At 47.5% G+C, this 24,641-nt stretch overlaps 1 protein-coding gene across 1 annotated transcript in view; it reads right to left on the reverse strand.

Annotated features, from left to right (window-relative positions):
- Positions 1-24,641, reverse strand: part of IGDCC3 (immunoglobulin superfamily DCC subclass member 3) — a 112,271-nt gene that overhangs the window by 44,330 nt on the left and 43,300 nt on the right. The window contains exons 3-4 of the mRNA XM_056347662.1: positions 5,199-5,343; positions 2,382-2,512 (exon numbers count right to left, since the gene is read on the reverse strand). Coding sequence (XP_056203637.1) covers positions 2,382-2,512; positions 5,199-5,343 — 276 coding nt within the window. The remainder of the gene's footprint in view (positions 1-2,381; positions 2,513-5,198; positions 5,344-24,641) is intronic.

Below are 24,641 nucleotides of genomic sequence, written 5' to 3' on the forward strand. Positions count from 1 at the left end.
CACCCTCCTCTCCCTCTCCTGCCCACCTGCGGCAGTGGCACAGGCTCCCACAGCACACCATAACTTCTGCTGCTACACCACAGCCTAGAGTTAACACGCTAGCACATACCTGCCGTCCTGGTCTAACAGATACTTGGGTTCTTTTAGCTAACACCTCAGACCATAAACGTTTTTCACCGGGGTTTAACCCAGTGCAATAGGTTTTCCATGAGCTGAGAGCATGCAAATGTCCTGTGTCAGCCCTGCTGACATGCAGTCACTGAAGCACGGTCTAAGCCCTTCAACAGGCACATCAACAGGATGATGTCTGTATTCATCATCCAACTGCTTTAAGGAAAAGAAAGCCACAAATATTTCACAGACAGGAAACCTGGAAAATATCCATCTGAAATAAGGGATGGTCAGATGAGAACAACTAGCACTTTCTGCCCTGTGAGAAATAATAACTCAGACGGGTAAATTGAAACAAAGAACTTCACCATGTTGATAATTTACTGTTCTTTTTTTCCCTCCATGCGGCTACTGTTCACATAGATCAAGAAAACAGATAAGTAACAGGCATCAAAAGCTCCCAGGTCTTTCAGAACCAGTTAGCCTGCTTTCTTTCCCCATCAAAGCCAATATACACAGCAACCCTCTTTCCCCAGCCTTACCCCATTTCACACGTGCTACTTTTTTACAGTCAGCAGAGCCTAATATGACACTCAGTACAAGTGTTAAGTCTCCTACCCTAGGACCACTGGCCAGGCAGCCCTTTTGGAGGGTGAAGGCAGGCTGTGAGGTATGAGTGTACACTGGCAAGCGTCTAGCCACTGGGTACCAGCAGTTATGTGTATCTGATGGACGGGAGGACCACAGCTCAGGGGAAAGACCCTTTACTGCATATAAAAAATGCTCAGAGAAACACACATCTAACCAGCCCTGTGCAGACTTCCCATGCCTCTTCCCTCTAGAGCTCTAACCTCCATTTCCACATGGAATCTGGGATGGTCCCCCACCAGAAAGCCACAGATGCATCACCATTGTTGTCACAGAGGACAACCGTGGGTATCCAGCATCTCAGGGGGGTTCTGACCTGCACCGAGCCCTGTATCTCAGAGCCCACCCTACCAGCACGATGTAGCCACAATTTGCAGGCAACTACTTCTTTGGCACTCTTATCTTCTCTGAAGGTCACCCACAGATGCTCTGAAGTCCAGGAGAAGCAAGTTGTCCTGTTTTCATACAAGGAGATTGAGCCTATCAAAAGGCATTTCCAAGAAGAGGGCACAAAGGTGTCATTCACTCCTAGCTGCTTGATCAGGCTGGGTTGTATGATTTGACTTAATACTTCCCACTTCCTTCATACTAGGAGCAGCTACTGAAACATCAAGAGAGACTGCTGAAGCCAAAAGTATTTTAAATTAAAAAGACTGACAAATGAAGAAAGCCTAACTAGAAGTTGACAACCTAACATCAGGTTTGGAAACTGGCTAATGAGTTATTGCTCGAAAGGGCTCCAAGAGATCAGCTTGAGTCCCACACAGACAACTAACAGAGGATGGTCAATGGGCACGTCAGTGGAGAGCAGCACAGCTACGGCAACGTGGGTGCATTTGCACCCTAATCCTTCCTTCACTGTGCCCAATGTCATCACTTCCACATGCCATTTTGTGTGCTTTCACAAACAGGCCAAACTTGTGCACATGCAAAGCGTGGATGTGGGTTCCTGTAGTTTGCCCTTACAGCTTCATCACATCCTACCTCTGGCAGCATGAAACCAAACAGCAAATACATGACTTTGGCCCCTTTTTTTGGAGAAGAGACCATAAGGCACCATCATTTCTTCAGCTGGAGCTTTCAGAGATGAAAACCTGTTTCAGCCACTGTCTTCAAATGTGGATGGAGAACCAAGTCAAAACTCAGCCTGGGGTGCTCAGGACTCCTCCTTCTCATCTTCCAAAGAAAGGTTAGCTCACTTTGGTCGCAATGCAATGCTAACAGCCTACAGAAAATAATTCCCCCATTAGATAAATAATTGATCACCCTGTGTGCTGCAATTACTTCCAGAGTGGGCAGGTCTCATAAGGAAATGATGAATCTTTCACATTTCCAAAATAATTCATTTAATGTAAAGCTGCTGTAACTCATTTTCTCACCATTCTCCCTCTACCCAGAAGCTGGTGCTAATTTACAGGCAAACAGACAGATTCATCTGCTGTCAAATAGACTGATCTGGCAGGAACTAATAACAATTCAGAACAGGAAAAGTGTTATGGCTGGACAAAGGAATGCTTCTCGGTGCTCTTAGCTTGAAGCTTTCTTAAACTGTCCTGGTCCAGAACAGCAGTGTGAAGAAGATGACAGAAAGACAAGTCACAACAGCATTTACTGGTACGAACCTGACACGGTGAGTCTGGCCTCCCGGCTGAACTTCACATTAGCAATATTGGTAGCAACACAGTGAAAAATCCCACTGTCTTCTGCCCTCAGTCCCGTAATCTGGAGGACCCCCTTGGGAAGCAGCGTGTATCTGTGGGAAAAGAAAAGCAGAAACAAAAACTTACAAAGGCAGGACATGACTTGAAAGCAGGCTGCACAGCCATCTGGGTGAGGCAGGCTGGCTCCCCGCATCCCAGCACAGAGGTGCCAATACCACCTCAGTGATGCAGCCCCCAGCAGGTTGAGCCCCTGCTTATCACTGCATCAGTCCTTTATTTCTTTGGATACTTGAGCCTCTGGTCTTCTTTTATAGGAGGGTACGTTCCCTTTCTTTATCTTCTGATGCATCCTTGAGAAAGGATGACTTTTGCTGGAAGGCTACAAAGTAGATGCTTCCTATTCAACCTGTGGAAAAGCTTTGGTAGTGCATTTGCATGTGAACACAGCTGATGTGGGAGTTATCACTCATCAGCTGAAGCACAGTGACCATGGACAAGTGTCAGGCAAAGTGTGTGCTCCACACTCCTAACTCCAGGTCCAGAACTCAAATCCACATGACCTTAAAACCTCAAATGTATGGAAATGCATGTTTAAAATAGATATTGAGTGAGCACACATAAATCAATAAATATTTTATATATTTAAAACATAGGTACATTTAAATCATGCATGCATACACACATGTGTATACATACATTACAGGTTGCTTGGCAACCATGTGTTTGAATTGACTGGTACTAAGTCATTACACTGTGATGAGTTAATAATCCATTTCCGTCTGGAAGATGAAGAATATCTTTTTCCATATCAGCATATGGTTAAGTGCCTATAACCTGCTCCCTGTGCTGGGCTCCAAACGTGCAGCTCTGTGTCGGAGGCAGTGTGACAGCAATCAGTTTTACACGTCCCGAAGTTGATTGCAATCTCCCTGGGACTTTAAAATGCCCATTGTTTTGGATGAATTATACCACAAGAAGCCTTCATTTTTGTTAACAATCTGCCCACAGCATTAGAAGATTCAATTCCAAAGCTATTATTCTGCCTTCAAAGCCTCCAAGTGCAAGACTCAGCATACAAATTTATATACACTTTATACGCAGAAATGCACCAAGCATGATTAATGCAGCAATCCAATTCAGTTAGAGAAGCAACCCTCATCACCCAAGCCCATTGGTGTCAGAGATCAATCTAATGAGCTGACAATAAAAACGTTCCCCGGTAACTTTACTCCCACAAAAAGCCAAATCTGTTAAAAACTTAGGACACTGAATGTAGGGAAACTGCTCCTAGCCCACATCCTCCAGGGCCTGGGCAAGCTCCGTGCCCCAGAAAAGAAGCAGTGGGGATAGCGCAGCTTGGGTCTGTGTGAGTTGGACAGAAGTCTTGGCTCCTCAGCCTTGAAGAAAAGAAGTTCTGGTCACGCTGCCACATCTCTGACCATCTCCATACCTGTGACCCTGGGCTCAAGTGGAAAGGAGCAATAACACATGAAGGACTTCAAGGGAACTTCACCTGTCCTGCAACATCTCAGCAGGATGTACCCAAGGCATCAGGTCCAGTTCTGCACCCCTTATCTCTGCTGACACCACCTTGGACCAGTTGCCCTGCTCCACCACATCCCCAGTTCAGCACTTGTACGAGTAAGAAGCCTTCAGAGGAGATCAAGTTTAATGAATTAACCTTGTGCTGGGCTAAAAAAAGCTCAGATGAAAAACACAAGGAAAAACAAAACCTGACAGTTGCAGTTTTCCATGGCAGAGTTGGGCCTCTTGGGTCCTTCTACTGTAAGTTCGCCACAATGCTGAAAAGGTCAGGCATTGTTCCAGCCCTCATGTTTTCTCCTGCCTCCAAAGAAGTCAACCATGTTCTGCTGCAGAACTGACATTTTTAAGAATAGGGGCTTTCAGGGAAATATTTACAGCTTCCTGGTTTTGCCTATTCCCAATGCACGGACATCAATTTGTGATCGAGGTGTGCTGTGACCTATTGTCTCCCACCATCAGTTGTGCAGCTCCTGAGCCACAGCTGAGACCACCAGAGGCTGCCGGCACGAAGCATGCATTTCCTGCCACCTGTCCTCCGCCAGGCCCCACTGCTGCTCAGAGGATCAAACCGTGATGAGGAAAGTTTCCGACGCAAAGGGAGCAGCCTGTCAAACACAGGAAGCGAGGACATGCCGTCCCAGGTCTAGGCTGAGGCAGGGGGGCAGCTGGGCTTTCTCTTTAGTAGGATTGCATGGGAAATGGCAGCGCAGGGCGCTGCAGGATGCTCTCTGCAGAGCTTCCCTGCCACCATACACAAGGGAGTCCACCTGGAAAGGAAAATCCAGCAGCCACAGTGTAATTCAGCACTTGCAGGAGTTCATGGATTTGGCTCAGAAAGAGTTGCACAAAAAGGAGCCACAGAGGGATGATGGATGCCAAAGCTACCTGGCTCTGCTAGGATTGCCAGGTGGGCTCTTCCACACTTGAAAGTAAACCTGGAGCAGGGCTGATTAGAGAAGGTCAGTGCAAGCCCTTGCTTCCTCCAAAATCAGCTAATGGGCTTTATCTACCTTTCCTGGGAGATGCAGTATTTCTACACAGTGTTTGGCCAGAAGGAGCCCAGACAACCCACAACATTAACTGCCCGAGTCTTCCATGGAAGAAATGCTGGCCAAGACCCTCAGCTCAGGTTAGTTGTGTCCTAGCATAACTGTGAGGGCAATAGCAAGCCTGGCCAATTTTTTCCACCTGGAGAAAGGAAGATCAGCAGTACATGGCTTGAACATGTCCTACCTTTCATTGTCTGTGTTGACCGGCATGCGGTTCTTTTGCCAGAGGATCACTGGCTCAGGCAAACCGTGGATCTGGCACTGGAATCTTGCTACACCACCTTCTTCCACCACTGCATTCTGAGGGTGGATATGGAAGTCAGACATTGCTGGAAGACAAAAAGAGAGACAAAAATATACACGTGTAAGGAGAGATCCACTGCCAACAAGTTCACATGACCTAGAAACACCCTTATTCCCCAGAGTTAGCAAATGGGATTGTAATGCAAAACCAGAAGGCTGGTTTGCAGCCTAACCAACCTCCGGTGTGGAGAAACAGGACTAGTGGCAAATTCTTGCTATATGTCTGCTTCTGTGCATTGAACTGATCGACTTAGCAAGCTCCACAGCAAGGTCTATGGGGGCAGCGAGATACACAGGCACTGCACTGGCACCTATGGGAGGTCATTCTCAACAGTTTCAGCAGGCTTTGGATCCAAGCTCACATCAGAAAAGAGATACCTATCCTTTCTATTGCTGCCAATGTCTTATCTGCTGTAAATATCCTTTTGATGTGCATAGCTTGACTCCTAAACTCATTTTCATTAAATATCTTGACCAAAAGAGTTCCCAGATATCCTAGTAAAACTTACAGCCCTTGACTTCCATCACTGTTTGGCAGGTACTCCAGCTCATTGCATACTCTGCCTTCTGGCACTGCAGAAGGAATGGTCACATCCCCACACTGTGGAGCAACAGGCTTCAGCTGGTGGAAAGAGTAGCTGCCAAGAGCTCAGCAGCTCAGCAAACAGAAGCTTTTGGGGATGGGACCACCCGACAGCAAATGACAAACCTCAGCGTGCCCACAAAGGATAAATACAGAACAGCCTGTTTCAGCATAGCCACAGCTGTAACCATTGTGTGGAAACTCTGGCATGCTGTTAAAGCTACATAAATAATACAGTAATTATTACTATTAATTAATTGGAAGGTGCTGCCTGTTGACTCTGCAATAAACATATTCGAAGCTAATAAACATCCCAGTGGTTATTCAGCTCATGATTCATTTATAGTGCCGCATCTGTGGGAAGATCACTCATATTATCATACAAAATAAACTCCAAGAGAGCCCCCTGCTCTGCCACCCCAGCCCGATAATACCCCTCTCCCCAGCAAGACAGCCTCGTCCCCTCCTACATGCATCAAGTGTAATGAATGTACCTCTGCTAAGGAACAAGCTGCGTATGTGTCAGGGCAGCTTAATCATTCATCTGCAAACTCCAGTTGGGCTCAGGCAGATGGGAGATGGCCATTAGCAATCATACATTAAATATGTGTTGCGTTAACCCACACTGCTCCCACAACCACTGCTCTCAACCCGCTGACTGCAGATTTGTTAAGCTGATCGAGTAACATGGAGCAAAGCCCTAGCCCCGTGCGGCTGTAAAGCTGGGAAGGTTTTGCAGCTGTGAGGGTGGGATGGGCAGCCAGCCCCACACTGGGATGCACTGATGGGAGCAGGACCAGGAGGTGGCTGTGCAATGCTCCAGCCAGATGAGAATGCACCAAGACAAGGCAAAAGATCATGCAAAATTCTATTTTCCTTTCCCAAAATGAAAGCTAATGCAAATATCTTCTCTGGTAAGGGATGGAGCCCGATGATGGAATGGCAATTTACCAAATTCATATAGGATTGGCCTTGAAACAAGACTGCCTGTGTCCCAGAGTACTCAGCCATGTGGGAAGGAGCCCAAAGGCTGCCAGAGGTTCTCCCACACCAGGTGACTCCCCTTCCAAGGTGGCAAGGGATGCTTCAAAAAATGGGAGGGTCCAGGGTTGCCCGTGGCAGGAGAGCTCGAGGGAGCCTGCATAATATTTCAAGGCTGCCATTTGGAGATCCAGGCTAGGGTGAGCATCTTGCAACCACAGCTTACAAACTCTCAGCAAGAAACGAATCCAAGAATTAATGAGAAAGACACAAAGCTCCTTAATAAAGGGCGGTGGGGGAGATGACGAAAACGATGGACGACATACGATGACGGGGGGGACAGCAAAGAAAGAAAGAAAGAAAAAAAGGCATAGATTCAGATGCCTGGAGGAAAATTCCTTTCAAATGTACAGATGCTCAGCACTAAGGTTTTTCGGTGGCTGACAGGGCTGATAAGAAGAGGGAGGTGTGAATGAGAACAGCCCTGGCACAAACTTAGCTCTGCTGGCTACAGAATTCATTGCCATTCCTTTATTTCAATAATATCACCTCTTATAGGTAAAACTGCAGCAATAACCTCTACTCTTAAAGACACTAGTATTAATATTTATCATGAATAAAACATGGGAAGTTATAAATAATTCAGTTATGAGGATGTTAAGTAAAATATTACTCTTCAACGACCCTATAATGTGGCTTTGAAGCACAGTTTTATGTTAAATGCCTAGGAAACACTGTGACCCTTGCCAAGACCAGCTGGTTTGCAGAAGATGCATTAAAAATTCATGCACCAGCTACAAAATGCTATTTTTAAAACAGATTTACAAGTTTATTTACAGTTACAGAGACAAAAGCTTTTGTAGCATCTCCTGTAAAACAGCAACAAAACTTGAATGCAAGTGACTACCTGGGATACTGTTTTCAGTCTGGAAATAAATCACTGGGTGTAAGGAGAGGCATCGGAGCACAACTGCTTTACAGGGCATTGCTTGGAGGGGCTAGATCTCTGGTGACCCACATGAGATTTTTATATACATCCCAAATGACCGTAACAAACTCATAGAGCAGAATGCTTGCTCCTATTTGTCACTTGCCTTTCAGCAGCAAATGCCAGGACCCCTGTTATCAGCCGGGCACTATTGTTTCAGCTGCTACAGAGAAGAGCTGCACACCAGCCCGGGTGGGGTTGGCCAGCAGCCAGGAAGCTGCATCTCATTTCTATGCTAATGGCCATAATAATTTAAAAAATAAATACATGCAATCACAGTATTCACCTGTGAGCTTCTAAGAGGGGAGGCACCCTCTAATCCATCTGCCCGCTGCCTCCATCATCCAGCAACGCAGCATCCATGTGCCAATGGAGGAACTGGAGCTTCCCCAAGCCTTTTTTGCTGTCATCAGATGGGGTGAGTGCCACCCTGTTCCCATTAACTTCCCTCTGCCATCTCTGTGTGTATCGCAGTATCATCCACACTCAGAGTGAGCACAGCCATAAAATCAACCTAAATCACACACACATTCACTACTCCATATTGATGCTCCAAAGCCATGGTGTCTCAGTGCTTCTGCTATCATCATACCTGGATTCTGGCCATGGTACACACAGACCGGCACAGGGCAGGGAAAGACAAAACAAAATGGGCTCAGAGCAGATGGGGAACGGTCCTAGCAGCCCTCACACACTGCAGGCATGAGTGAACCTCCTCCCCTTTGGCCAGGGCTAGATTCAGACTGAGTTGTCTACAGCCACACTGAAACATGAGGCAGAGGAGTTAACCTTCATCTCTCCTTCACCCATGTTGTACTCACGGACAACCTCAACTAGGATGAGGCTGGATCACGGGTGAGGGTCTCCCTAAAAAGAATCCCATGCTTGGGATCTCCCACCACCTAACCCTCACTGGGATGCAGTCCCCAAAGGCATGTCCTACAGACACAGCGCAGGTGAACAGCAACTCTTATTTTCATCCATATTCACAGAGGATTCATTCTGGCAAATGAATTTGCTGGGTCTCTCCTAATCAAAGCACAAGCACTGTCTCCATCCTAACAGGCTCTGTGGAAAGGCCAATGGAATAAAAATGAAAATAGGTAATGAGTGAAATTTTCTTTACTCTATGAAAAACTAAATTGAAACTATTAGTGGCCAATCCTTTTTGTTCAGTACAGCATTAGTTCTAAGCTGGAGATTGACCTAGATTTCATATAGAAAAAGAAAAAATTAACTTGGTATGTCAGAGCAAATCCCAGGCCTGTTAGAATCATTAAAACCCAAACACTATTACCAACTGCAGGCACAAGAAGAGGAAGAAGACTTGAAAAGTTCAGTGCCAAGCATGGTGTTAGGAGAGTATTTGGGAAGCCCAGCTAGTTTGCGATCACATTGCTTTTTTGTTTTTAAATTCCTTTAGGGGAAAGATACCCAGGCTGGCTCTGACACTAGAGCATGCTCAGGAAGAGCTGAACATCCTCACTGCCACTGATGCCAGGCAGTGTACAAACAGCAGCCCACAAGCAAAGACCCTTTCTACACATTTCTGCCACCAGCCTGTTAAACTCAGACCACTCCAAATGGACACACATGGTGAATACGCCTCAAAGTTAACACAGTACAAGGAACAAGAGTTTAACAGGGATGTGCCGCCAGTACCTGGGCTCCCAGATGCCCCTGCCAAGGAAGGCAGGATTCATTAGTTCCATTGCAATGGATGAAGGTGAAGTCTGTGAGGCAAATGGTTTGCCCAGCGTGACAGAACAAGCCATGAGCAGAGCTGACCCTTTCCAGGACCGGCTCCATCCTGATGATGGTGACAGCTGCTGATTTTCATACTAAATTTCCCAACTTACTAAAAAAATTGAATTTCCCCTCTAGTCAGCAGAAGTCAGGGTCATTTTTAAAACACAACGACCACCATGCCAATTAAACCCAGTCCCAAACCACTCTCAAATCAGGCTGACAGCTCCAGCAGAACCAGCTTTTGGTATCTGTGAAGATTTACTAAGCACCCACACCCCTTGGCACCGCAACTTCCCAAAAGCTCCCCTGCAAGCCACCATCCCCAAAGCAAGCAGAGGGATTCAATCTTGTTCCACTCCCTCCTGGTCTAGGAAACCCTCACCATTACGAAAGCAACCTGGGGTATTTTCAAAGAAGTCGGAAAGTGAAGGCTTCACAAACACAGGTCCCTTTTTACTCCCCTCCACACTCTGGAAATGGAGGATTCGCCTACAAGAAAGAGCTGGCACAAAAGATGGGGGGTGTATGGACACCACAAATCCCATCCTCTCCTCTCTTCCCCCTGCTTTCAAACAGGGGCGCTTTACCAAGTCTTTAAGAAAAAGACACTGTATCTTCTTTCTCTAAGTTTTTTTTAAAGATGTGTTTTTTTAAAGATTAAAAAAAGCCCATGTCACAACAGCCTGGTGGCTACTCCAGCTGCAGAGCAGCCTCTGCGCCTGCGAGCTGGCCCTGCGTGTCTAATGATGCTATTGTGCGAGGTTGTTGCTGAACTGCCATGAGCCCAATTTTGAATGCAAGTTGCTTTGTGCATAGTGAAGCGTGAACAACAGCGCCGCCCATTTATCTATTTAATTCTCCAGGAGTAGCAGGAGCGGGGGCCTTCGCTCACATCTAAAGGGAAGAAAAATCGCCTTTCTCTTGGCTTTGGAAAGGGAGGAAAATATTAAAGACCAGCCATGCCTCTCCCAGAACAGAGGAAAATCCCCTCTGCCCCTGCATAGGGGTGAAAATCCCAAATCTCTATTGTCCATGCTGGGCCTCAGATCTCAAAAGAAAATGGGCTACAAGACTTGGGAGAGTTTGAAGCAAGGAAGGCACTTTGGAGGAATGTAGCTCATTTAAGAGGAACCAAAATACATGGTGAGATGAGACAGGGAGGAAGCCCCATCTTGCTCTGTGCTGGGCAGGTGCAGAGGGAGAGGGTCAGTCCTGCACACTTCTTGCTTGCAATATTTTCAAACAAATGCTTATTCCTCTTTTGCTGCTTCTCACTGTGGAGCAGGTACAACTGTTCAGAGCAGGGATGAAGGATGGTCCAGGCTTTCTGCCCTCTCTGCATTTTGCATCCTTATGCCTCCATCCATTGTTGACACAATCAAAGCTGAGTGAAATAATTTAAACAAGGCTGAGAAAATGCCCGATCAGACAGATTTCTCTGGTTGAGGAACAAAGTCTCCACCTGGCCTGTTTTTCCTCCCCCCACCCACCCTAAGCTCCTGGGACAGGGATGAAAGGGAGATAACTGAGCTAATGCCTCGCAGTGGGATATAGCAGCTGCCCATGGGAGGGAACATGCAACAGATATTTTACAAGAGGAGGGGAAAAAAATATACCGCTTCATGACTCAAGTCCACCAAGAGGCAAATTGCTGCCTGATCTGAGAATATGGCTTCTCATTTTTTTGCATAACCTGCGAAATGACTGAGCCAAGTCCAGCTCAGGTCGCCCCCACCACTGCAGCACAACAAGCAGCACCAATGGCCTCTACCGACCCGTGATTTACTGTTTGTTTTGGTGCTTTGAGAAGCAAGTGGAAAAAAGCACAGATGCCTGCGGGGGCTGCTTCTGTGTAGGGATGATAAATATCCTGTGAAAGTAATGAACACATCTACACTGTATGCAGACCAGGAGTCAGAGGGAATGTGCTCATGGGTCCCTGGTTGCTCTACTCATCCTGCATGAGCAAAGGACAGGGCTGGGAGGAGGAGGATGGGTTGTCCCTGCAGGCACTTTATCGTGGCACCTGGAAAACCTTCGAATGCCTTTGCTGCAGCTCCACTCCTCTTCCTGAGCCTTCTTTGAATGCACTCCCCGTCACCAGCACACCCAGCCCCTCCTGCACAATCACAAGTGCCTCCAAGCCTGTCTCCCTGTACTAAAGAACATTTAGTGTATTTATAGTGTTGATTATAGCTTGCTGACTGGAAAAATAGCTACAACACCATCAGTTTTTGATGCAGGGGTACTCTCCCATGAGTGGGAAAGATTTTTGTCTGAATAGATGCAGTCTCTGCACCATGGATGAAGATAAACAAGGGCCATATACCCTAAGGGCTGTTTTACACTTAATCTTGCCATTTCTATAAAGCTCACAAAGTGCTATCCCTCTAGAGAGAGAGTGCATCCACACTGTTCCAGTACAGCATGTCAGGAAGCATCCCTAACACCCAACACCCCGTCCCTTGTTATCTTGACTTGGGAGGACAGAGAGCATCAGGGGAGCTGTCTATGCCAGAGGAAACCCCTGAAAGCCATGCTCTCCCTTGGGCAGTCGCACTGCCCAAATACTCCCTGTTCAGACCCATGGCATCCTGCAATGTGGCTGCAGTCAGAAATCATCCCAGCCTGGAAATAAGGAACAGCAAGTCCCAGTGCACCAGCACAAATGCCCTCCCTGAAGCCCAGTGAGCAACTAGGACTGAGTATTCTCAAACCTTTCCTATAACATATCAGTCATTTTACAAAGACAGGCATAGAGGACACAAAGTGACACCCACGGTCACAACCCAACAACATCCCTTGAGTACCAATGACATGCTCTACCCATGAGGCCATGCTGCTCCTTATAAATCACTTACAAAGATACATCTTGGCAATCCCACGGACCAAATTTCTCACTTCCCTCCATGTTCAGAGCACACAGCAGCATCCCGTTGTGTTACCTGCTACACTGAACAGCACAGCAGACAGCCCAAGGTGGTTATTTGTCTTCCAGTACCCTCTTGTTTTGCAGGAGAATTGACTAATAAACAGCCCCTTTAGCACTCTCAAATTGGTTTCAGGGAGAGAAGAAGTTTCTGGTGAAGAGGGAGGCATTGCTGGGAGAGACCTTTATCAGGGAATGCTATTGCAGTAATTTTTCAAGACGAAATTGCTCTCTGGCTCATGACAGCATTTAGTGTATCCTGAGGCGACCATTTGTGAAGCCAAACCTGTGGACCTGCCACCCTGCTGCTGGAGGGAAGGAGGAGTATTAAATGTCATAAACAACTCTTAATTTGCTTGGGCGGACTGCATATGGGGCTAGCAATTCTGCAGTGCAAGAGGAGGTTATTCGTCATCATTACAGTGCTCCGGCACTAAGGGTGATGCTGCCTGGGCAATGCTGGCCACTGTGACACCTGCCCAGTGGTAAAAGTCACCATGAAGAGCTCCTGTGTTTCTGTGGGGTGACTTCTCACAAAACCCTAGCATCACGTGAGGCTCCCATGCCCCAAAGCATGATTCCCCTCCAGCATCGCAAGAAGATGCTCCCTCCTGTTGCAAACACAGCTCACTCCACTTTGGGCAATCACTTCTTCAAGACCCCACCGCCTCCCAGGCTTTCCTCTGAAGCACATGGTTGCTCTTTGCAATATAGCTGTGATTTATCCCACTCAAATGCCCCTGCAGACCCCTGAAAGAATGAGAAAATGAAGGGCAAGCTGTCCCACAAGCCTCTGGGAGAGGTTGGCTTGGCGAGGGCAAAGCAAAGCACGCAGCATGCTGCCAGCAGGCAGGTCTTTCCTGCCAGATTCCCATCCGGAGCTCCTCGTGTTTTTCCTAGTCTGACATACACAATTAAGACAAATTACATAGTTACCATTTTGATTTGTTGCATAATAACAATGTTTTCCATCCCTCTCCCAAATATTGATGGAGATGGTACAAGAGGAACCTCACAAACAGCCGCTTTTGGCCCTGGAGCACTTTGTTTGCAGCCAACTCCTTCCGATAGTGAGAGCAGATGAGCAATCCTGCTTTTTATCAGCTTGGAGCAGTGAGCCATCCGAGCACAAGGTGTTATCCTGCCCCACCACAGCCCTTGCAACACCTCTAGGTAGAAACATCCCTGCTCGGACCTCCTGGTCTGCAAAGCCAGCACCCATCCTTGTTTTTCTGTGCTTGCCAACAAGCACATGGTTCATTTCAGCATCTACTGGAGGCAATGGTGGAGTCCAGAAAGGTGAAGGAAAGGAAGCTTTTCATCATGACTGCCCACAGAAATGCCATCAGCCCCGCTTTCAGACAGGGAGCTGTCCTGATTTAGAGGCTAATGAATTTTAAATGAGACGCATTTTTTAATTTTTTGTTGTCAGCCCCCATTTTTCTGCTAGCAATCATTCCAATAATAGCTTTAAATTTTCAGCATCTGTTTTTACCAGCTCTCTTGTAATTAGTTTACTAATGTATTTCACTGCGCCTTTGTTATTTTCAGAGAATTACTTCATTCCCAGCTATCAGAGATAGTGCACTTCAGTCTATAAGGAGTTTGGCCTTTGTTCCCTCGTGGTTATTCACATGGGGGAAGATGGCTCAGTGAATGACAAGCCTTTCTATCACTACACATTCTCCGTTTAATGTCTTTATACTGGCTCATTAATTACCACAGAAAACTCCTTTCCGAATGGAACCTGTGATTTATAGAAGACTTGGGCAAAGTGCCATTTTTATCAGGCCGACAGCAAACAGCACCAGTGCTGGTAATTCACTCTTCATTCTCCCTTCAGCTGCAGCAGAGTCAACCCTGCCGCAGTGGGAGTTTTGCCTGGGCAAGGGAGCTCAGCAAGTGCTCGGTGCTGCTGAGCCGTGCCCTTCATGCTGCTCCTGCATGGCTGGAATGACCAAGTTTGTAGAAAACTGAGCTACAGCCCATTCTGCCTGTGTGCCATGGTGCCCACTGTACCGACTGTGCTATTCCCTTGGGCAGCAGCTGGATGACTGCCTGGAGGAGGTGGGACTGCCTCCAAGATGATGCCCTGCATCTTTATCATATCTGGTGGCCCAAGGTGTTCCAGTGCATACAATGAAGAATCTTTAGCACTTGGCAAAAACCCAAGCACAGCACAGAGAAAGACTCAGGCTTTCGTTAAGGAGCAGGCAGTCAGACATGACCAAGTACCTAGGTGCACCTCTCTGCCCTGTCCCATTACACAGCACAGGCTGGATGGCAGCTTTGAGTCCCAGCTGTACCCTCAGACTCTAAAACATTACAGACTTGCAAACCTCCCAGAAGCACAGGGTCCAGCCAGGGGGAAGAGCTGTGTAAAGACACAAGGTAAAGGCTCCCTGTAGCCCCAGAAGGCAGCCAGAACACGGGAGAAAGGTGGCTGCCCTGCCTTTGAGAGAGAGTAACCTGAACAACAGTCTCTCTGTCTCAAGGAAATTAACTTTAAATCCTTCAGAACAGTGTGTCTTTCACCACATCCATACTCTGTGTTGACATGATAAACTGCCCCCTTCATTATAAAGAAATGAAACAGAAGTGGAAATGGTGCACATGTTGACTAAAGGAGTTATTCAAATAGAAAAACAATCGCGAAAGGATGGATTTCCATCGCTTGACGCAGAGAAGCTGCCTCACATCATTGCAAGGGAAATACTCAGCATCGTCTGTGCACATGGGGAGGAGAGGAGAGGCCAAAGAACCCAAGCAGAGATGCAGAGCAAGTCAGGCATGGAGTTAGCATTACAAAGGACTGCTCTAAAGCTCCTTTCTGTTCATTTTAACTCTGAATTTCACTCAAATGAAGGCGATTTTCCAAAACGCTGAGCGCTCCTCTGCTTCCATCCCTTGGTAGTGAGCACAGATACTGTGTCACAATGTTGCCTGATCCAGACTGAAAGTGATAATATCAAAGATGTAGAAAGGACTGAACTGCTGTGATACTGAGAAAATCCAGCTTCCTCCAAGGTCTGCTTTTCCTCCAAGCAGCGGCTAAGCCGTTAGCTGTCATCTCATCCCTGTGGCTGAGCTACATATATAAATTCCTGTTCGCTCCTTGGCAATAGCAACAGCTTCCTATTTTGCTGGCAGCAATCCAGGGGAAATTCAAGCTGAATTACAGCCATTCTTCAGAAAATAGGCCAAATCCACGAAAGCAGGACACATGACCGCAGACGCAGAGCTCGTCCTTTTTCTATTTATTTCGCAGCGAGAAGCCCAGTTGGCTGAAAATAGCTTATCTCTGGAAGTCCCCCTTTCCGTTCGCGGCTGCCGCTCCTGGCTGCTAGCCAAACTATTACCACCTCAAAGAGAAAGTTCATAGCTCCAGCGTATCAGCCCCACTGTACAGGACGTGTGGTTTGATGTTTTCACTGATTCCTCTCTGGGAGCTCAGAGGAGATGGGGATTGTATTTCTGTGCATGAGCCAGGAGTGTTAACTCCCTTCCTGCGCCTCTGCTCAGATGGTTGTACTTGGGGTTGTATCCCAGCATCGCTTGTTAGCGTATACACAGTAGCGTGCATACATGTGCATGTATGTGCATGTATGACACAGTACGGGTGGTAACATGGGCTGGACTCCATGAGCTGGGGTGCCTCCAGACACCCGTCCCCATGACAAAATGAGAGCTCACATTTCACGCTAGGTCCACATGAAGCTGCCACTCCACCCGAAAGCACCTCTGCACGTGCAGCGACTCCTCTCTCCTCCCTGCCTACCCCACAGTGCCCTAAATAAGACTGGGAGACATTGCTACCCCAAAGCATGCAGACAGACAAATGCAAGTGAGGATACAGGAGTACGGTTAAAGATAAGGATGTAGAGGATGGTCACACAGAGGAAGGAAGTGATGGCAAAGTTACAAACCACAAATCTCACTGTCTTTGTTTTCCTTCCTATCACCAGACCATTACCAAACCCGAGGAGCATAGATGCATTCCAGAAAACACAGCTCTCCAGGGAGGACTGGCTTCTTGTTGATAAGAAGCAGTGAAGCTTATCTCCCAAACTCACAGCGACACCTCACCCCGGGCCCAGTTTATCAAATTAAACTCGTTACCTTTGAGGACTCATTGAAAAGAGGCTGCAGGAGAAGAGTGTCAAGGAGACAACACTTCTATGCCCCGCTGTGCCACTCCCGGCTCAGCGCATCCTTACTGGCACGTGCTGAGCAGCAGTGGCCAGTGGGACAGCACTGCTTGTGAAATCACCACCGCACCAAAGCATCTCAGAGTATCATGTCAAGGAAGAAATCTGACAGAAAGAGATGCACCGATTTACTGTGAGGCCGTCAAGATGGCTCTGCCGTTTATTGTACATACACCCACCTCATGCAGGGCTGCACTCACTGGGTGTTTTCTGCATAGAAGATGGTTTACAACAGTAGGTTTCTATATAGTAGAAAGATAACATGCCTACAGGAGGGCGATCTACTGCTGATCTGCCATCATCCAGTCCCCATACTGTGTACAAATACAGTATTTTGGATATGTTCTATGACTGGCAAGGAGAAATAACCACATCTTTTCTATGGAGAATTTTTAAAACGAGCAGTCAAGCAAAGCAACATTTCAGCTTTGAACACTTTACTAAGGTATTCAGATATATACTTCAGATATTTATATTTTTTGCATTTTTTTTTTCACAGATTAGACAAACATTGGTAACCTCTTCTTGTCTCAAAGACCTCGGTACTGTTTAAGGGAACAGGATACGATGAGAAGTGCTGGGAAACATGAGGCAAGGGTGGGGAGGCTCAGGAAGCCTTTGAAGAGCATAATTCCTGAGGGGTGCTCCTGGACAGGGTAGCTCTTAGCTCACAGGGCTGCAAGGAGGGGCTCTATCTACTTCTTGGGAGGATAAGAGATGGGAAGAGCCTGTGTTAATTCCTACTGTGGAATGTGCAAATATTTTACCCAAATGTTTGTGCTTAGTGGTGTGTTTGAGCATCCTGAAACTCATTTGGGCAGGCTGGGCTGGGCAGGCTGCCAGACTCCCTGAGCAGTGGTGCCCTGACTAGGAGACACAGATTCTCCTGCAGGCTTGTGGCTACCATCAGCTAAGCCCTCTGCAAATGTGCCAATGGAGGGCCCTATGCCCTCCATTGCTCCCCACCTATGCTTCCAAACAAACCCTGGCAGCAAAATTCAGTGTCATAGACAGAAGACAAGAGGAGATCCTGAAAAGAAAACCTGCACCCGATGCCCAGCCTGGAGAAGGGCTCAGCACCACAGATCCTGTCAAAGAAAGAAGAGATAAAAGAAAGGCTGGACACTCAAGCAGTCTTACAATCCAAATTTAAATACCAATATTTGCCTTCAAAGGCTCTCAGTGATAGGAAAGCCATACAAACCTGCACCTGCCCAGCTACAATGCAGAGGATGGATGTGACCACATCCCTTCTGCTCCCTGGCTTTGCTGGCTGGGTGCACCCATGGGAGAGGGAAATCTCACCCCATGCACCTGGGACTCCTCCATCCCTATCCCTGCCCATGGCACCTGCCGTCCCCATTCGCTTCCCAGATGCATTCCCCATCTACATGCTCAGGCTAACAACATTTAGCCACCTAAGCTCCCCACCACCATGAAATTTCATTTTAAAGTTTGCTATGGGTTTGGGATGTGCATGCAAGTGTGGAAGCCTGCTTGCGATGCTAACTCTCAAGGAATGGCAGCATTGCAAAAGCAATGTGGGTTTTAGAGAGCAGGCAGAGGTCAAACACAGTGCCTAAAAGGTGGGGTTGCAGGGGAGGCATTTTTACTGACTTTGAGCCCTGAACCTGAGCTTTGCCCCAGTGTTTGCAGCACAAGGGAAATCAGAGCCAAAGCCCCATAAGCCTAATCTTCAGGGGGTCTCTGCATGGATGTTCAGCCCCTCCTGTCCCCCAGCCTAGGGAATCAGTCCTATCTCTCTTGAAATGTGCATCTTCATCAGAAAAAACAACTGTACCTCAAAGCAGGCATCTCTACGGTACTAACAAAAGAGATGAAAACTCAGTAACCAACAGGTAATTGTAGCACAGACTCTTAACAGACCTGAAAAACTGCTGGGAGTCCCAAAAATACCCAGAACGGAAACTAAATCTATCTTAACAAAACCTTGTGGCACATAATGGCCCCCAGGAGACCCACTATGATACCCTAATAATTTGTTTATGCGACCAAATTGTCCAAGAAGAGATTTCATGTGGGTGTGCATGCACACAGGACTGCACGCCCCATGTGCACATTCAGGTGAGGAATGAAAGACAGGAAATAGCAAAGTCCATAAGACACTCGTGTGGGACAAGGCAAGAGCATCCACATGGAAAACATCACCAGCAACTTCACAGCCCTCCCCACCATGAAATGAAATAAATAAATAGAACTCCAGGAATTAACTGTGAGGGTGACAGTGCCGAAGGAAAATGAAAGCAGAAGTTGGGGGAAGGAAAAAAAATCCATCCCAGCTTGCTTTTGTGTTCTCGCACAATGAGGCACGTCAGCTCCAGAGCCTCCGCAAGCCATCACCCGCCATCTGGCACTGGGCTGGACCACTAATGGGAGGCCCCGGCACCCCAGCTGACTCCCACAACCACAGGGGAAATCAAGCTGGCGAGCTCCCCACATTAAGCTGTCTAAATTAATGCAGATGCGTGGCCCACTTGCAAGAAATTTGGCTGGTGAATGGCAGCAAGGAGAGTGGTGTGAGCTGGCTGCACCATGCCACAAACCCTGTGCTAGCCCAGAGTTACAGCCCAGCCATCAGATTAAGCGGGGCTGGGGTGGCATGAGCCACCCTTACTCATTTGCAAGACAAATTGTTGGCGAGGGGATCTGGAAGTGCAGCCCTTTTCACCAAGTGCTTGCAGCTTGACTGCGAGATGCACAACGGTGGCAGATGCAAATTCTGCAGCAGTAGGGACAGCCCAGATTAATGCTACCTGCCCAATATGTTGCTCTCAAAACCAGCCTCTTTAACTGATGTTCCTATAATGCCTTAATGGAGCAGATTGGCTAGGAAAATACCGTGCCTGGGGTATCCACATAGAAGGGGGTGAAGATGTTGATATAAGCACTCAGGGCCAGGTTTGACAGCAGTACCTCTCCCCAGGAGCAACTGCTGATTTTGGTAGGGTGGACCCCAGAGGACCCACTGCCCCAAAGGAACATTTACTGCCATGAATATCTGATTTCCCTAAGCACTATGGTACTGAATAAGGGTGCCAGAGCCTGGCACTGGTGCCAGTGCTGTCCTGGTGTAGCAAAGAGTTGGCTGACTATGTTGTCAAGGTCATGAGGTCTAACTTCCAGCCCCTTCCCTTGCCAGCTGTTTCATGAGGAGTGAGAAGAGAAGAAGCCATAGGGGATTAAGGATGCACAACACTCCCAAGGCATGGAAATGAGTATTAGAGAGCCCATTTCCAGCCCACAGGGGACAAGCAACTCCACCTCCTCCCCTGCTCCTAATACAGCAGTGGGCTTTGGGGCCAGTGCAGAGACCTGTGCCTCCAAAAGCTCCTGAGGTGCCACCCTGGGGATGTCTGGTTATGCTGATTGGTATCCAATGCCATTTCTGTTGTGTAAGATGCAGGTCAGAGCTCTCTGAAGGGCCTCGGCTCTGGCTGGAGCATGCAAAAAGATCTGTCCCTGCCATCCTGGCACAAGCAGAAAAGTCAGCCTTCAGGAAGGGATTTTGCTTGTCTGCTCCATCACCTGCTTCAGAGAACTAATGGGAAACCAGCTCTGCAGTGGCCTGAGACAGGGATCAGAGGCAGCAGGGTTCATTCAGATGCAGACAAGAAGAGCCTGGGAGGATCAAAGAAGCACAGAACAAGCTTAGCACACCAGAGTGCTCTCACCTCTGTGGTTTTGCTATGGCATGTGCCATGCAGCAAGCAACGCTGCCTGCCTGCAGCCAGTCTCACACACACTGCCTTGCACCCCAGCATGACAGAGGAAAACAATGCCCTCTCTGACTCTTTGCATGCCTTTGCCACAGCTGTAAGCAGCAGCCTGCTTATTGCCAGTGCCAAAAAATAGCCATATACCTTCCCAGGGTGAAGTCAGCCAGCCGAGACCTCCAGGGAATTGCTGCAACAAAGCTCGGGCCAAACAAAAACCAGATTTTTAACAACTGAGGCACATTTCTGTATCCCTAGGTACAGTTGCTGTTGCACAGCCATGGAACCTCTCGGGGTGGCAGCAACGCCTTGCAACAAGCAGGTATTTGGGGATCCATCACTGTTGCTGACAGCTGAGCTCCTGCTTACGGCACAAAGGCTAAACCCAGACACTTTCTAATGACTTTGGATTCATAACCTATTCCCACAGATGGAAAATTTTATTCCCAAATGCACGGAAACCCACACGGCAGCAGCTTGAGTGATTATAGTCTCTGCTCTGCAGAGCTGCTATCATTTGCAGGGAGGCAGAAACACCCCCGTTTTACCTAAAAGGGAGGGTGGTAGCATATGGTAAGCGTAGGTTACACTCAGCCCCATGAGCAATGCTGTAGCTCTTACGCAGCACACACCACCTCACCTTCAAATCACTTTTCATGTCCATAATGTCCCATCAGAAGAGAAGCAGAATTTTTGCTGGGGTAGGGGAACAGCAGAAAACCTCTCCGTGCAATTAATTTGCCTCCAAATTCAAGCTAGTTGAAATAATCTGTTGGTAAACACAAAGCACCATTGGGATAACAGCTGAGCAAAGGCTTATATTAAACAAGCATCTTCAGATGAAAATATCACTCATCTAAAAAGCATCACCATTCATTCATGCTCAATAAAACACAAAATGGTTACAGATAGAGCTGATGGAAAATGAGAGAGAGAAATGGAAGTAAAGGTAAAGTTGCCAGGCAGGAAACAGCACAAGATGAAAAAAAAGGAAAAACACCACCATGAAGAGGTTGATTTAGTATTCTGCTTTAGGAGAAATTTCAAAAGCAGGTTTTAATATCCGATAAACTTCACTGCTGGTTGCCACGCTACCTGACAGAAGCACAGAAGGGGACTAATAGCCCTGGCGTACAACATGATAGAGTATTTTAAGCCACATAGTTTACTTGTACTTGCTAATTTAAAGGACATTTTATGGTTCACTGCTATCCTTCAGTGTCTGACCAACAACCCTTGTGCACACACAAGCTATCATCTAGCCACCAGGCAGGTAGTTTCCCCCAAGGCTCAGTTTTTTCCAGCCTGCAGATTGTCACAGTTGAATATCAGCGCTTGGCTGCATTGCTGCAAGGAACTGCAAGGGGCTGAGTGCAGGACTGCCCTGGCTGGTGGCTCTGGTCATCTTGCCTCACAGCTGGCTCCTCTGGGGCTCTCCAGCACCCATCCCACTACAACAGGACCCCTTCAAAGCCCCTCATCATATAAACTCTCCATCCATCTGGCTGGATGATCGGCATTAACGAGAAACACGGGGGCTTGGTTTCAAATACACTTCTGCTTTATAGATGATTTCCAACCTAATAAAGAAGCAAAACATTATCTGTCTTTCCTTCTCCTATTTCCCAAGGAACAATAATGCTTGAAACATCTTTCCACTTCACTAATAAAACTTTTATAATTCACATCCCTGACAGCCCCTGAGCAAGGGCCCTTTTCCCAATGAGAAGCCTGGGATAAGCAGGGAAAGGAGTGGTGCAATCTCTGTTCATGGCCCATCCTAGCTCAGATGGCAGTGTGAAATGTCGGAGTCACACTTGGATGCAGGCTGCAAAAATACCCCCCCTCGCTGGCTGCAGGGATTGTGCTTACCAGTCAATGCACACAGAAGGTTTTATTGGACGGCACAGCAAAAGTCCCACAGCTAAGATTTAAAAACTACCTGGTCAGTCCAGGAAAAAAAAATAAAGGCAACTAAAAAAAATAAAGGCAACTAAGATGGGTTTTGTCAGCTGGTTTGAGTCCTGTTTTGTTTGATGTTTTTTTTATTTTTCTTTTTCCAATGGTCTGGTAACAGCTTGTATTTCCCCACAGCCATTCTGCCATTTTCAGTTTGACTTTACATTAGGGGAAGAGTCAAAAAGCAGGCAAATCTGGCATGGGATGGACAGGTCTACCTGCACATCCCTCTATACTACCACAGGTCTCAGTGCAGCCTGCAGCACCATGCTGGCAGTGCTGCCAGGACAAACTGCTTACTGGACAGACTGCATGACAGCAGGAACAGAGCTCTTTTGCCCCATAGCTCTGCATTTCCAGGACTGCCAAACTGGTATGAGTGTATGGGCAAAACTGTTGAGACCACAGAGCAGGCTGTAGATACCTTGAAGAAGAAAGTACCAGAAATTTTTCTAAAAAGCATAGGGTCATCAACACAACAAATAACCCAAACAGATACCAGTATTTCCACGCTGTATTTCCAGCTGCAAGGAGGAAGATTCATCACAGAACAGGCTGTCTGCAAGCAATAATCTTTCTCATGGTCTTCCCGGTGATGCTGCCCAACAGAGTAATATTTTATAAACGTGAGACCCCACCTGCAGCACTATGTTCAGCTCTGGGGTCCCCAGCACAAGGTCAAGGTCCTATTGGAGCAAGTCCAGAGGAGGCCACGGAGATGATCAGAGGGCTGGAGCCCTCTCCTATGCAGGCAGGCTGAGAGAGGTGGGAGTGTCCAGCCTGGAGAAGAGAAGGCTCCAGGGAGACCTTACAGCACCTTCCAGTACCTAACGGGGCCGACAGGAAAGTTGGAGAGGGGCTTTTTACAAGGGCATGTAGTGATTGGACAAGGGGGGATGGTTTTAAACTGGAAGAGGGTAGATTTAGGGTAGATATTAGGAAGAAATTCTTAACTGTAAGGGCAGCGAGGCACTGACACAGGCTGCCCAGAGCAGCTGTGGCTGCCCCATCCCTGGCAGTGCCCAAGGCCAGGCTGGACGGGGCTGGGAGCAACCTGGTCTGGTGGAAGGTGTCCCTGCCCATGGTGGGAGGGGTGGAACTGGATGGGCTTTAAGGTCCCTTCCAACCCAAACCATTCTATGATTCTATGATCCCTGCTCCCATGTAGGACACAAGCCCAGCAGGACAAGAGAGAAGAAGCACAAACCCACCAACTCACATCACAGCTCTGGGGCTGCACTAACTGAGAATGGACAGGGTTGGCCAAGGCAGAAAAATTAACCACAGGGGCCTAATTAGGACAGACAGAAGAACATGGAAGAGGAAAAAAAATATCCAAAGCTACGGCTTAACCACCTTGGAGGAGCCTTCCCTGACAGTCCACTACTGCCTCCATCCACACATGGATATCTTTTAAGACTGTTTCTAAATCCAGAAAACCTCTCCTGGACACAAGCACAGGGTCAGGAGGGGGAAGAAAGGGGGAAGAAAGCTACTGAGGAGGAAAGCAGGAAATTTTATTATTATTTTTTAAATCACATAATAAAGCCAGGGAACAGACTTCATGCCCCAGAAACCCGAGGCCAGGTTACTCATACATTCAATTATAAACTCCAGGAAGGGCAGGTCTTTCCTTTCTTTCTGCAAAATGCTTTTTTTATGTCAGGAATGGTTTTAATTAGCATGCCTGAAGCTTGTGAGCATCTCTGGGAGCTGAGAAGCCTGCTCTCTTAATGGTTTCAGAGAAAGCTGAGCACCCCAGCAGGATCTGTCCTGGCTCTCAGGGACAGCTCATCCTTCTGGCTCCAAATCTGAGAGTGGGCAGGAAAACAGAGCACAGGGTAGGTGTCCATGTCATGAGAGATGGTCAGGTTTCAAAAGGCCCTCAGCACTTCTTGGCAGACCCATGCTCCGCAGCAAACTCCAAGTAAGGCTCTGAGCAACGCCAGTCCTTTCCTCCCTGCTTCCGAAAGGTTTGCAGAGATCAGCACAAAGACACCTAACAGGCGTTTCACCCAGTGCTGCTTCAAGCTAGAACTTTCCACTCGTGCCTGAACATTGCTAAGAGCTCCAAAAGCAAATACCCACCTGCAGGTCCAACTGGGCACGCTTCACCTGCCGAAAGGTCCAAGCCATTTGCAGGGTATGCATGTATACACTGGTGCATTTTGCACTTGGCTTGGACCACAAGTT

The sequence above is a fragment of the Falco biarmicus genome, chromosome 7, assembly GCF_023638135.1.
Source record: "Falco biarmicus isolate bFalBia1 chromosome 7, bFalBia1.pri, whole genome shotgun sequence".
Taxonomy (NCBI): Eukaryota; Metazoa; Chordata; class Aves; order Falconiformes; family Falconidae; genus Falco; species Falco biarmicus.